The 15487-nt window shown below is 47.5% G+C and overlaps 1 protein-coding gene across 1 annotated transcript; it reads left to right on the top strand.

Moving 5' to 3' along the window:
* The first annotated feature begins 8096 nt into the window (after positions 1-8096).
* ITPRIPL2 (ITPRIP like 2) lies at positions 8097-14644 on the top strand. The gene has a single exon (XM_081131867.1). The coding sequence runs from the start codon at positions 8416-8418 to the stop codon at positions 10012-10014; it is 1599 nt and encodes a 532-aa protein (XP_080987993.1). The 5' UTR covers positions 8097-8415; the 3' UTR covers positions 10015-14644.
* Positions 14645-15487: the final 843 nt, after the last annotated feature.

The raw sequence follows: 15487 nt of genomic DNA, 5'->3' as shown, positions 1-15487 counted from the left end.
ATTCGTATTATTCACACAGCTTGGCCCATGAACTCAAACCAATTCCTTCATCAGGTGCTCAGCTGATGAAACTTTGGTTTCAATGCTGGAGAGAAATCTGTCTGTGGTGACCAATGAGAGACACATTATCAGTTTCCAAACTAGCAAGTTCCTAACAGATTTTCAAATGTATTTCTCTCTCTCAACATTATATTAAAAACTTTTTCAAGCAAACAGAGAACTCAAAAGAATTATCCAGAGAACATCTATATATCAACCACTGAGATTCTACCATTAATGTTTAACTTCACTGGTGTATCATATGTCTATCTACTTATCCATCCCTCTCTCCACCCATCAGTCCCTTTGATTTTCTGATATATTTCAAAGGCAATTGCTGAGGCCATTTCACTTCACCCCTAAACACTTCAGCATGCATTTTACTCACTAGAATCCAATATGCGTTTATGATTTATTTGAGATAAAATTTAGATACAGGAAATGTATCTAAATGTACAGAAGTGGACCATTCAGTGTTTTGGCAAATGTGTAAACCAAACCTCTATTCCAATCTGTCAAGGGCAATTTGAAATAAATACAGCTTTATTTTGCTACATGCTGACTTTGAAATGTCCTTACCCTGTAAGAGGAGACTCCACTGAAAATTGGGCTTTATGAAAAATTCCCTTAATATGTTTTACTTTCACCTTTCCCCCCAGACCCTGGAAAACATTATCTGATGCCCATTTGGAGACAACTGACTCAAGGCAGTGTGTAGGATTGTTAAAGGTATCAACAGGGGAGGCATGGGTTCGAATCCCAGCTCTGCCACTTTCTGGCTATATCACCTGGGACAAAGTATGTATCCTGCCTATGCCTCAGTTTCCCCATCTATAAATTGGAGATAAAAATAGAACCCACCTCAAAATGTTCTGTGTGGTGAGGACTCAATGAGTGAAAACCATGTAAAGTGCTTAATTGGGACATTGCCTGTGGAACAGTAAACACTCAGGTCGTGCTGACTCGTATCTCCACGTGGATAGCAGGAGGCAGGGAAGAAGGGGCCTTGTGTCTGACTCTTAACTCTGCAGACAGTGGCTTTCTGAACTCAGTGATTTTATGTCCCACTCTGTTCAGAGTCTCTTTTGGCCCTGTTGGCCCTCCAACCAGAAATTAAATGACTGTCAAAATTATCATCATGACATCACCCCACAATGCCAGTGGGAAGTCTATGTCCATAAAATGAACTCAAACGAGAAGAACTGGAGCAGGTGGGGAAGTGGGTTCTTACTCTCTAATTGTGTTTGGTTTTTATAGTGTGAATCTCATGGACTTGAATTTAATATCGCACCATTTTATTGGCAAGAAATTGCATTACAGACTCATTAGCTCTCTCTTGGCCCTTCATCTCTGCCAGAGCAAAGCTTCCCTTTGACTGATGCTGGTTCCATTATTTATGACTCATATAAACAGTGGCTTTGGAAATACAGACCAGGGAAGAACATTCTCTAATGAAAAACTCTTTATAGGGCTACTTTGCTGGACTTCTGAAATAAGTATCATTCATTCATTCTTTCATTCAGTCGGTCATTCAACAATCAGTAATTGAGTGTTCACAAGGAAAGCTTACAGTATATTTAGAAATACAAACATTTAATTAGTAATCACACAAATAATGAATCACAATTAGAACAGAACTGACCCAGCAGGAGCCCAGGGGTAGATACTATTGGTTGCCTACTATGGCAAAGGCTGATGATTCTCCCCTAATATTTATTCCCTTTCTTTTCCATAGTAATAAAACACATTTTTTAGCAGGATACATGCATGCTTTATGATAATGGCTACACTTCTGAGCCTCCTTTGCTGTTTGTTACATGTGGCCAATTCCAGTGTGTGAAAGGGCATTTTCCCACATCACCAAGCAATTTTTGGACACTAGTTGGATCACAGAAAGATGGAAGGAACCTGACGATCGTGGCTGTGCCATTGAATTAAGCAAGCCTAGAGCCACTTCACCTCCAGACTTGCATTTTTTGAGGTTGACCTTGCTTTTTAAATCAACTGAGTTGGGGTCTTTTGTTACTAGTAACAATAGCTGCCTAACCAAACAGCATGGTACATAGGTTGTGACCAGATCTCTACTCTCATCTCAACATTTCTCCCTTAAGCTCCAAACTTCAGACCTACTGAAATCCAAACCATGCTTTTTCATTTGTCCAGGGTTCCATAAATGAAGGGACTTCTGCACATTTGCCCTTCTCTATCCCCTTTGTCTGGCTATGATCAATTCATCTTCCAGAATCAGTTTAGCAGACACCTCCCCCAGGCAGCACTGTGTACCAGACCCAGTTTATGGGCCACCCCAGACCATTCAGCCTTGTCCACTTGCCTTGCTTTTTGCCCAGAGCAGCCCTAGTGAACAGCTCACCCCATTTTCATAATTGGAAAGAGCCAGCTGCCATCACTGCCACCAGCCAAGGACCTCCTCTGCATGGAGCCAACGAAGAAGTAGAGACTGACCGCATGTACGCCAACCAGGCTAGACCTGCAGAGACTCTGGCTTCTCCATCAGCCTGAAAACACAGCCAGGAAGGAAGTAGAGGCATTTAATGCCCAGTGGGCATATTTGGACAGATGAGGGACTAGAGATAGAAAGGAAGCACCCATTGACTTGACTGCCCTTTTTCTCCACGGCTGATTAGAGATGAAGGGGCTCTGTGCAGCATCTTTGGGGACTCTGGTGGCTGGGGAGCCATCTATGTTTGCCACAGGGCTGTGGCCCGCTCAGTAATGCACCACATTGTAGGCACCCTCCTTCCTTCCCTGCCTCACTTCCCCTCTGCCCTGGCTCTGGCTTTATGGGCTTTGCACTCCCCAGAACACATTCACAAGCAAGCCGTCCCCTTAGGTTCTGTTTTCTAGGGGACCAGGCTAAAATGCCTCCAAACCTCATGCCACAACTACCCGAGTTTAGCAGGGATTATTATAAGGATCCACATGGAACCGAGGCAGCAGCTGCTTGCTCAGAAGGGAGGGAGCTCTGGACTGTCATCCAGGCACACACAACAGCCCTGTGTCCCAGTGTCAACTCTGATACCCACCATTCTCTGATCAGCTGCTTGCTGTTCTCCTTCCTACCCTCCCCTGACCTGCTGTGGTTTCTGTTTTCTCAAAACTTCGCCTGTTCCATGCCTTCTGCTTAATTCTGAGTTCTGCCTCCTCATGGCTTCTGTGTCCCATTCAGACTGGGGAGCCAGCTATGTCTGCTGCAAAGCTTTGGCCAGCTTTGTAAGGCACCACTGTGTGTGCACCCTCCTTCCTTCCCTGCTTCCCTTCTCCTCTGCCCTCACTCTCCCTTAGATAGGTTTGGGTCACTTGGTCACCATCCAGTTTTGGGTGGCACCATTGGCAAAGCTGTGTGTCCCTTGTTACTGGATGCCCTGCTCCCATCACTTTAGAGTAAGTGTTTAGAGACATCTGCATCGACTTAGCATTGCTGTGACATCCACAGAAGTGTGATTGATGGGCTCGTCTCTCTGAATAAAGGGTAGGCCATGTGGGTGTTCTGTGTAATAGTCATGCATAATAGAACCAACAGGAAAATTTTAAGCAACAGCCACAGATCATTTATTACAGATAGTTTCAGAAGCTATGGGGAGGTTGCAGGAAAGGACTCTGGAACTTCCAGAAAGGATTCCTAAGTTACACAGCAGACTGAGCCACCAAAGGAGCTGCTGCCTCCACCCCACCAGGAAGCTGCCTGTGGAATCAGGGCTTCAGAACCACCCAACCTCTGCTGCCAGCTGCGCCCGCAAAGCAGGTGTCCTGGTGCCAGGGAATGTGGGAATGTGTTTCGCTTTCCAGCCCCAGCTGCGGAAGAAGGCTTGCTGGAAGAAAGAAGGCTGGAATGGATGGCCAGTGAATGCCAGTGTCCACTCACCAACCCCAGACTTCTGCAACAATAGGACCGATGTCCTGTTCCCCCCAGCTGTCACACGCTCCTGGACCTCTGTGCGTTTGCACATTTTGTTTCCATTACCTGGAATGGCCTCCCTGAATTTCTTCTGGTAAAAACATTCATTCATTCAACAAACCTTTATAAAGTTCCAGGCAAAGTGTTGGGTGCTTCTGATACCAAGATGACTATGGCAAAGTCCCTGCTTCCAAGAACCTCATCAGCTGGTTAGGGAGACAGGTACAAACATAAATTCACCTGCCTTCCCAGAATGCCCTCTTTCTGTGCAGTAAAACCTTTATGATGTGAAAGGAAAAGAAGCACCAGGGATAAGAGCCCAGCTCTCAAGTAGCCTTGCCAGCTGTGTGACCTTGAATAAGTTACTGACCCTCTCTTAGCCTCACTTTCCCCTATGTGAAATGGCATTGCTAACAGCACCTACCTCATTGGGGTGGTTCTGAGCATTTCAGGAGCTACCGCACGGGAAGGGCTGCGTCCAGGAGGCTCATGATGTATGTGACATACTGTATTGTCTTTTCCCATCTTCGCAGCCTGGTCATATGTCCTCTCCCTGGAGCCTTCCCTGGCCTCTGTGGGAAATGAGTCACCTCCTCTTTCCTCCATCAGCGTTGGGGGCACACCTCTGGGATATCAGAAATGTTGGGAGGGATATGTGTATATATTTGCTAAGCTGTTAAAAAGAAAACAACAGGAGTGGCCCTTGTCAAATATTAAACATTAAATGGAATTTTTAATGAAATAAGTATCAAAAGCCTACAAAACAGTGACAGTTTTCTGATTCTACGACATTGGGCAGGGTTTTAATCCGTCAGCTCCGAGCGCCGTTTTCCTTCATGTTCCCCTCTGCCTGGCACACAGTGAGGACCCACAAAAGTGGGTAGTGAACTAGTGAATAAGTGGACTTGTATTTGTTCTGACATATACAGTAGATTTTCCAAGTGCAAAGTTCTGAGGCCTGTACCTTGAACTCTTTGGAGGAAGTGAGCTATGGAAACCAATTACAGGCAGGAAAAACAGTCACAGTAACACATCATTGATTCAGTGCAGTGGGGTGAAGTGTTCCGTGTGAGTAGTAAAGGAGATAAAGGAGGGAAAACTGAGCTTTTTCCAATATACCTCTAAAAAGATATGTCCACATCCTAACCCTTGGAACCTGTGAATGGGGGGAAAAAGGGTCTTTGCAGATATAATTAAGTTGAGGATCTCTAAATGAGATCATTGGAATTACCCAGGTGGGCCCTAAATCCAATGACAAGTGTCCTTATAAGAGAAAGACACAGACATGGGCTCTGGCTGGGTAGCTCAGTTGGTTAGAATGTCGTCTCGATACACCATGGTTGCAGGTTCAATTCCCAATCAGGGCACATACAAGAATCAACCAATGATTGCATAAATAAGTGGAACAACAAATCTTTCTCTCCCTCCCTCTCTCTCTCTGTGTCTTCCTTCTTCTCTTTCTCTAAAATCAATTTTTTTAAAAAGATACAGACACAGAGAAGAAGGCCATGTGAAGATGGAGGCAGAGGCTAATATGATGCAGCCACAAGCCAAGGATTGCCTGGAGTCACCAGAAGCTGGGCAAGGCAAGGCAGGATTCTCCCCTAAAGGCTTCAGAGGGAATACAGCCCTGTTGCCCTCAAGAACTGTGAGAGAATAAATTCCTGTTGTTCTAAGCCACCCAGTTCGTGGTACTTTGTTACAGCAGCCCCAGGAAATGAATATAGCTGCTTTGGAACTACAGCAGCCAACCCTAGTAGTTGTAGCAGAGATTGTATGGCCCACAAGCCTAAAATATTTACACAAAATGTTTGCTGACCTCTGATTTAGAGCATCGCCCTTTTTTGTATGGTTGATGATATGTACTAGGGGAAAAATAAGTCACCGTGTTAGTATTACCCCCATTTTATAGATGGGGAAATTAAAGCAAAGTGAGATTAAGGGACTTGTCCAAATATATCCTGTTGCTTTCACATGCCAAAACATCCCCTCCCTTTTCTCCAGCACAACACCCTGACTTTCCTTGGGGGACACCCCACCCACGGTGCCCATGGTTTGGGCAAGGCTCACCTCACCTCCTGTTCCAGGGTTGGGTATCTAGTTGTCTTAATCAGCTGGGGCTATATATATAACAAATACCACAGACCGTGTGGCTTAAAAAACAGAAATTTATTTTCTCACAATTCTGGAGGCTGGAAGTCCAAGATCAAAGTTTAGCAAGGTCAGGCTTCTGGTGAAGGCTTTCCTCCTGGCCTGCAGATGGTCACCTTCTCCTTAGTGTGTGCAGGAGGAGATCCCCCCACCCTGCCTCTTCTTATAATGATACTGGTCCTGTGGGATTAGGACTCATCATTATGGCCTCATTTGACATTATCTCCTAAAGGCCCTGTTTCTAAAAAACAGTTGCATTGAGGGTTAGGGCTTCAACCTATGAATTTTGAAGGGACACAGTTCAGTCCACAGTTCCACCGCAGGCCAGGCTAATCAGTGCTTTCTTTAACTTGGTCACTTTTAACATATGACCCAAGGCTATATCTCTAGGCATAGCCTTTGCTGCAACTTTCAGACAAGCAAAGCTTTCTTTTCCTTCGCACTGAGGATAATGTGAGGCTAGAGTATCCAGGGGCATATGGAGAGGACCTGGCAGAGGGCACAGCCAACTTAGAAGAAAGCAGAGCTAAGCAGCCTATGGAGAGTAATTAGATCCAGCCTTACTGAAGTAGGATCCCCTAGATCTCTGTTAACATATACAATCAATTTTTTTTTGAGCTGTTTCCTGTTTGATAGACTACCATCTGATAGCTAATAATTGTGGAGATGGGATCTGAAAGCAGGTTTGTTTAGCTCTAAGAGGCTCAACTCAGAATTTCCTGGGAGTAATCTTGGTGCTTACCATAGGAGCCATCCTCAATCCTGATTCCCAGGTGGCAGATGGGTTATGAACATTTTTATTGCCTTCACTCTTGCTCTCCTTAATTGATGGTGGGAGCAGGGAAGGTGCAATGAGTGTAAATAAATAAAGATAATTATTTAAATCTAGGTTATTTCAGGGAGTTCTCACTAGTTATGAAACAAAACAAAGCTTCCCCAGACTGAGGTCCCAATGTAGGTCCTGACAAAGGATACAGACAAATTCCCAGCAGTTGAGGAAGGGGAATTTCTGGTCCCCTCCCCGAGTCCCGACCCCTGGTTTCTCTGGAGCCAGGTGACTGTGTTCAAGGCACAGCTCTGCTAAAGCTGTGTGACCCTGGGCAAGCAGCTGAACCTACCTGTGTCCCTGGTTCCTCATCTGAAAAATGGAGATAGTGCCCACTTCATAGGATTAACATAAGGAGTGACTGAACATGTGTAAGGCGACAGTGCTGGCACACAGTAAGTCCTTTGTAAAAGCTGTTATTATTCCGGAGGCTGGCTCCTCCTCATTCAGTTCTCAGACCAAACTGCACCTCACAGAGAGCCTCCAGCTTCCCTGGGGCAACCCCCACCTTCTCACTCCCTCATACAGTTTTGTTTCATTCAGAGCATTTTCTGCTATGGGATCCCTTCCCTTTCAGTTTCCTTTCCTTTTTTTTTTTTTTTTTAAAGGCTGCAAGCTTTACAAAGGACAGAAACCTTGTATATTTTGTCAACTGCTATTTCCCCAGCACCTAGCTTCCTACTTGGCACATAGTAGGTGCTCAATAAACATTGGTTTGAATGTAGGACAGCGGCACTCAGCCACACCACCAATACGCCACCACGGCCGTCTCGTCGTGAGCTCTTTTCTCCTCCTCTTTACTTCCCAGTGTAACTTCTTGTGAGCACAACTCCAGAAGCTCCCCAGACAAGGCCACCGCCCCAGAACCGGGGCCTTCCCCGCTCCGCCTCGCGGGCGGGAGAACGGGGCGGCCCGCTGGAGAGCAGCTGCGAGCGCCCAGCAGTCCCTCCCGCCGCCCGCGTCGCTTTAAGGCGGAGGCCGGGAGGGGGCCGACCCCGCCCGCCGGCTCGGCGCGCGGCTCCAGACTCCGGCATTTCCTCCCCGCTAGCTGGCGCGGCCTCGCCTCCCCTCGGAAGAGGAAACTCCCGGGGCTCGAGTAACGGGAACGAGCGCGGAGGAGAGCGACGGGGGAGCCCGGTGGCAGGAGGGCCGCCCAGGGTAGGAGGCGAGCCGGCCCGGGCCAGAAGCTGGCCCCGGGCAGCGCTCCGGGGCGCTGGGTGGGGAGGGCCACCGGGCCAGACGCGGCGCGCAGCCGGCGCAGGGCGCGGCCCCGAGCTCGGGAGCGCAGGGCGGGCCGCAGCTGGAAGGAGAACTTGAGCTGGAAGAAGAGGCCAAGCTGGAGGGCGGCTTCCCCCGACCCTGCGAGGGGGGAGCCGCCGCGAAGGCGAAGGCGATCGGGACAGCAGGGCTGCTGGGGCGCTGCGCGCATGCTGGGCCGGGGACGCCGCCGGGGCTCGCGCCCTGGGCTGCCCGGGCGCCCGGCATGTCGGTGCATTACACCCTCAACCTGCGCGTATTCTGGCCCCTGGTGACCGGCCTGTGCACTGCTTTCGTGTGCCTCTACCATGTCCTGCGAGGGAGTGGGGGCGCCCGGGCTGAGCCCCCCGACGGCGCGGACGGTGGCTTCCCGCTGCTGAAGATATCTGTCCTGCTCCTCCTCGGCTACATCCTCTTACGCTGTCGCCACGCTGTCCGGCAGCGCTTCCTGCCCGGGTCTCCCCGCCTGGGGGACCGCTCCACCTTCTCGCCAAGGCACTTCCAAGAGCCGAGCCTCGGCATCTTGCTGGAGAGTTACTACGAGCATGAGGTGCGCCTGTCGCCGCACGTGCTGGGCCACAGCAAGGCACACGTGAGCCGGATCGTGGGCGAGCTGGTGCGGGCTGGCCGCGCCCGCGGATCCCCAGGCCCCGTTCCGGGGGGGACCTTGGCCTTGGCCTTCCGCGGAGACTTCATCCAGGTGGGCAGCGCCTACGAGCAGCATAAAATCCGACGGCCAGACGCCTTCGACGTTCTGGTGCCGTTGCGCCTGCCGCCGCTGGTGGCGCTGGAGCCGCGGGGCCTGGGCGCCCAGCCCGCTTTGGCCCCAGCCTTTCATGGCTGCTTCGTGTGCTCACTCAAGGCGCCGCCGGGAGCCTCCGGGAGCCAGTGGCTCCGGGACTGCAAACCTTTCGCTGACAGCTTCTGTGTGGACGTGCGGGGGCGGCGCCACCTCTCCGCTACCCTGGTGCTGCGCTGGTTCCAGTCGCATCTGCAGCGCTCCCTGGCCACCGTGCGATACAGCTTGGAGGAGCGCTGTCGGGTCACCCTGACCCCTGGAAGCCTGGAGCAGCCTCCCACGCTGCACATTCTGCCCTGCCGCACTGATTATGGCTGCTGCCGCCTTTCCATGGCCGTGCGACTCATTCCCGCAGTCCACCTGGGCGACGGCGTCTTCCTCGTGGCGCCACCACCGCCATCCACGCCTGTTGGGTCCCCGTCGGAGCTCCCGGGAGGCCTGCGTGCTGATGCACTGTGGGGCGTGAACACAGCCCGCCAGGAGCAGAAGCTGCTGGGCTGGCTGCAGGAACGGGCCCCTCCAGGTGCCTGCTACCTCAAGTGCCTGCAGTTGCTTAAAGCCCTGCGAGACCTGGGCGCCCGCGGGCTGGACCCCACGGCCGCCACCCAGTGGGGACGCGTCCTGTCCTCATATGTGCTCAAGACGGCGCTGCTGGCGGTGCTGCTGCACGAGAGGGCTCCGGAGCAAGGCTGGGATGAGGCTCACCTGGGCAAGCGCATGGAGCAGTTAGTGCGGTTTCTTAGGGACTGCCTGCTGCGACGCCAGACACTCTTCCACTGCGTCCTGGGTCCCGGAGGGGCGGTCGCCGAAGTGGGCCCACTGCCCAAGGTACTTCGTGAAGCCACCCCAGTTGACCTCCTGGCAGCTTTTGATGGTCACGCCCGGGAACTCGTGGCGGCACGCTTGCTGTCCACATGGCGAAGGCTGCCCCAGCTTCTCCGGGCCTATGGGGGTCCCCGCTACCTTGCCAGGTGCTCCCCACCGCGGAGCCAGCGCACCCAGGGCTTCCCTAAAGATGAACCATAAACTCTGATAGTGGCCCTACCTGGCCTAATGCTCCTAAAGCCTCTCCCACTAGGTGGGGTTGGGGGTGGCAATGAATCCAGTTCAACTTTAGAAAGATGAGCTGCAGAAGGTGATGGAAAATTCTGAGGATGACATTTGGTGACTTAAATGTCATCACCCTTGGATTCACAATCCAGTATAGTTGCAGCATCTTCTTTATACTCACCTAGGCAGGCTCCAGAAAGACATCCAATAGCAGCAGCTAAGAGTTGGTCCAAATGTTGGGTTGTGTGGAACGATTCTGTGGAAGGATCCGCAGATTTTAGGGAAGTCCAGTGAAGGAAGAGAGAACTAGCAGCAGAGAAAATTCCCTCTGTGGGTTGTTGAGGCACAGGTCTCTCTGGCCCCCAAATTTAAAGAAGTTAATTTTTTTTCTGGCATAACTACTTGCTGGGTCCTGGGTTCCCAGTTGGCTTTTTTAAGAACATGATTATCTACAACTGGAATTGATGTTCTATTCTAGGGGCTACTGTTCTGAGGAACATAGTTTCTACTCTGCAAATTAATATTAATGTATATTTTAAATGGTGCGGTCATGGGTGTGTGACGAGATTGTGAAGAAGTAAGTCACACAGGTAGTCAAGACTTGGTTAGAGAAACTTCCAGAGCAAATAGCACTTTATTTTGATCAACTCTTTTGTTCTGTGGTAATTGCTAGTGCCAAGTGTTGCATCTGAAAGGGAGGCTAGCTGCGTTTACTACTAAGAAATGTGTAGTCTTGAAAAGCTGGCTTGCTCTATTTACATCCCTCCAGGCACATGCCAGGATGTGTACTGGTCAACACCCATCCGTTGAGCTCCTGCTGTGATCCAGGCACAGTGCAAAGTAGCATCAACGTGCATGTTTAAGACAACACTGGTGAGGGCAGAAAACATGTTGGGTCTAGAGAAAGATGTATTTTAGCTTTGCCTATCAAGGTGTCTCACTGGGACTTGCTGCTGGCTGGAGCCAGAAACCTTTTTTCGTTTTAAGGCTTTTAAGCAAACTCCTTTGCATGAGATTTCTTTTGAATTCAATGAGATAATGAAGAGGAAGTGCCTACTATAGTGCCTAGCAGGTAGTTAGTGCTCTCAGTGCCCAGTAATGGTTAGTGGTTGGAAAGCTATTCTCCCACTGCCCAAGCTGCCTTTAAGTGGTCCTAAAGCAACTTTGAAGAGAGGTTGTCCGCATAGGTCTTGCGAGGTGTTTCACTTATGTATAGTTCAGTATCTGGACTCTGTACTTGAAGATCCATGACTCTGATCAGTCAGCAGAGGAGAAATACAGTGAAGAGCAAGAGATGGGTGGAGATAAAAGGAGGTAGCCCTTGTTAGTGGTCAGCTCTTTTTTGTCTTTGGACAGAAATATCACCAGGTTGGGTGTATTTTGCAGCCAGGAGGAGCCCATTCTGAAATCCCTCCTTGTCCTCCCAAATTTCTAGCAACCCTCAATTCCAAGTTTAGAATGTCCATAATATGCTTGCCGAATAGAAACTGCAGCCAGTCCCAGTGTTATACTTTGGGATTCTTTTTTTAAACAAAGACATGTACTCCCTTAGACTCTTAAAGGTAAAGCTTGGAAGACAGAAGTAGCTACCTGAATAGGGCCATTGTTTAATTCCTGAGTTATTTTGAGGGAACTCTTTAAACTTTCTTTAGGGGACCTACTCGGCCACTGCAGGAAATCATTGTGAAGAAATGATTTGTAGGAAATCCTCATCAGAACTGCAGAGACTTCTTATATTCTGTGCAACCTTGGACTGTAAGAGAAGCAGTTCGCAAATGTTTTGCTTTCTCTTTGAGGTTGTTTTGGGGAGAGTTCCCCTTGAGACCACAAAGGTCATTCCTAGCTTTTGAGGTTATTACTAGGTTATATATAAGGTACTGCATTTAGCAAAGGGGTCAGTCTACCAACTTTCTGCAAAGATATAAACTGCACAGTGTTTTTTAGAATTCCTTTTTTAGAGTAAATGCCAACAGGAATTAGATCTTATAATGTTTCCATAGTCAGCCACAATTTCCCCTGTGGTCATTAAGCCTACTGGAGCAGGGGATTATAAAACTTTAAAAGCTGAATTTTCCATATATTTCTAGCTGAGTTGATAGGTACCTTTTTTTTATCTTAGTAGTGTTTTGAAGTTTAAATCTGGTAACATACTGTTCTTGTAGGTTTTTGTTATTTTTTTCTTCAGGTTAATTACCCAAAGCCTTGTCCATCCTCAAGATTTTAAATTTTTATTATTTTTTTAAATTAATGGGGCATTGTGTTTGTGAATTTTTTTTTTTAATATTAATGTTGTATTTAAATGCCATGCTGAGCAATTGTTCTCTGTACATGGTAACCAAAACTTAGCTTTCGATCAATTTTGATCAATGTTTAGTAATCCCAAACATGTACTGTGTACAAATGAAATAATATGGCATATTAGCCAGGTTTGATGGTTGCCCGAGGCACTTAAATTAAGCTCAGTTCTGTATTTTATTAGGGCTCCATCATGACCTTAATCAGAAAATTACACATTTTTGGTGTATACTTGGTACTGGAGATTCATATTTGCAAATATTTTTATACAGGAAGGCTCAGAATTGCTCATGTTTAAAAAAAAAAAAAAATTGTCCAGCCAGTGCCCACAGAAAATGTTTGGGGAAAATGACTCAGCCATTTTGCCTCGAGACACCCTTCAGTAACTCCCACTGACCAGCCTTGGGAGCCATCCTAGAATGCTGGAGGGCTGAGAGTAGGAGGTGGGGCTTTTTTTTTTTTTTGCAGAATGAAACTGAAGTGAAAGAAGGGAGAATGTGAATGAATCAAGAGAAATCTGAAGGACTCAGGAAGGAGGACTTAAGATGGAAGTGAAAGGAAGGGAAGATGGGATGGAAATCATATGAGGGTGGGAGAGAGGTTTGGGTTAGGAAACACATTTTTAGGTATGTGCTATTTCAAAATCAGGGGTCGCAAACTCAGCAGCCTGCAGAAGCAAGGTAGAGAAGGGGTGGGTGGGCAGTGGGGACTGCCTGTCTTAGGGGGGCACAGCCATTACTCAGCTCCATGCAAGGGGGAAAAGGGGTACAGTGGGGCTGAAATTCAGGATTTTTTTAAGTGAAACTTTCTGATTTTTAAACAAAACAATTTAAAATTTCTAAAACACCATGTGGGTTAAACAAAACATTTGGTTGAGCCTGTCGGCCACCAGTTTACGACCCCTGCCTTACACAATTAACCCCCCCAAATATGTATAAGGTTATATTTATTGTTATGGATATGATGTTGTTATACATAGTTGGGGGAGTGATATCTCAGTCTTCTTTATCTCTCAGAATTAAGCTTTATTGTAGAAACAAACCAAAAAAATTATCACGGCCACAGATAACACTTAACTCTCAGATGGACCCTCTCTCCTGGGGCTGTTCTTTGCAGTCAGATCCTCCAGCAAACTGCTGGGGGCCAGTTCTTGGCATTTCCTTCCTGGTGAGTCCGGGCTCAACTCCTAGGCTATGTCGGAGTTTGAAGATGAGTCATCAGCAAGGATTGCAGAATAACTTGTTTCTTTTTTATTTGCATTTTATTCTTATTTTAAAATTTATTATTATTATTATTATTATTATTGTTATTATTTGTGGTAGTGTCCTTGGCTGTGCCTTAGCAATGATAACTGGTGGCCTTGAATACCAGAAAATCAGTGCTGGGTCTTGGGGCCATGCTTCTTAGGCTTGTTACCATTCCCATTGCCAAGAACAGTTCCTATCACGTGTCCATCCCTTTCTGACTCGGTGGCTCCCACCAAAATTGACATCCTAGCATTCTGAAGGAAGTAACCTAACAGCTTCCAAAGGGGCTCTTTGATCCTCATTAAGTCACTTTTTCTGTAAAATGTGGCATTTGACCTTGGTGCTGAAGACTTAACTTATCCCCTCCCACGAAGAGGAAGGTTATTACCTCCCCCCCAGCATGGAAAAAATGAATCTCATTACAATTCCAGTGTCCCTTGAGAGGGAAAGAAGTTCAGTGTTATCATGTGGCCTTTGTTTATTTCTTAAAAATTGCATGTCTGTTGCTTAGACACTACTGTTTATTCTTTATACCTACATAGCCCATGATATGGTGGGGATAAAGCAAGTATAGTAAATTGGGAGCAGGCAAAGATATATATGTGATCATGTATACAGAGGAAATAGACCAAAATGTGCAGCTAAATTATATATAATCTGTTTTTTTAGTATCCGATATTCAGGAATATTTTAGCACCTTTTGCATTTAAAAAAAAAGAAAAGTGCCTTGATTTAGTCACTTTAAAACATTCCTCTTATTTTATTGTGATTTTTAATGTGTATTCTGACCCCAAACTGTGTATTATGATGCAGTGTCAGCTGCAGTCATAGCATATGTTGTGTTCCAATAACAGAGACCAAAGAGTTAATCAAATATGGTTCAGCTGCTACAGTTGTGTGATTAAAATGTATTTTAATCACACCAAATTTCCATGGCCCAAAGAGCCGAGGCCTGCCATTTGTTTTCTATTTCAGGTTGGAGTAAATTTGCACTTTTTAATCACATGGGTCATTTGGGGGCCTTGTTCTTTTATACTTTGCTTTGTTAATAAAGGAACTTGTAGAAACCTGTGGACTGGATGTCAGATTTTGGGAGGGGTCTCACCTTCCTTGTGGCTGCCCTGGCTTATGTTTTCTTATGGAAGGAAGCCTCGCCTGATCTCAGTGTCTGGGTGTATGGGAGTCTTTCCCAAGCAGCACAGCTGGGATCATCGCTTGTACAGCATTGGCTCCGTATACAGGTGGGAAAGGATGCCAGTTCATAGCTCTGCAGGCTTGCAGCCTGGGGTCCTGCCTTCCAGTCTCTTTTTCCTTGCCTAGAACCTTCTGCTCATGCTCTGCTTCTCCCCTCCTCTCCCCCCACTTTCACACACACTCCTAAATGCAGTTCAAGTCTTGACCTGTGGCTAATTTATAGCTCAAGAATTTTACCCAGAAATCTCTTAGGCCCTCAGGCCTTCTCCAAATGGTAAACATTTGCTAATATGAAAAACCATCAGGCTTAGTGAGAGATGGAAGCTTGGAGGCTAGGTAGGGCCCTTCAAAGCCTTGGTGCCAGGTGGAAGTTCAGGGAAACCTGTACCCACAGGCTGATTAAATAGTTGTGTAGGACACTTGCCCAGGGGAAAATGGGGTGGGGTGTGTTGCCTTTAGTTTTTAACGAGTAGTTAGTTAGTGGCTATTGTCCCTGGGCATTGAGGACACATGCAGTGATGACCAAGACAGTGATGTGGTTGCTCTCTCATGAGCACACAAACTGTGGTGGGTGTTAGGTGGGGGAAGGGTTATGGGAGCACAGAAGGGGCACCTCCTGCAGTTCAGGGAGGGTTGCTTGCAACAAGTGACGTCTTAGTCCAGATCCAAAGATAGGTTAGGAATTTGCTAAGTGATGGGAGTCGGGCTGGAGA

This window comes from Miniopterus schreibersii (genome assembly GCF_964146895.1).
Source record: "Miniopterus schreibersii genome assembly, chromosome: 3".
Lineage (NCBI taxonomy): Eukaryota > Metazoa > Chordata > Mammalia > Chiroptera > Miniopteridae > Miniopterus > Miniopterus schreibersii.
This window is presented reverse-complemented; position numbering and strand designations above follow the sequence as displayed.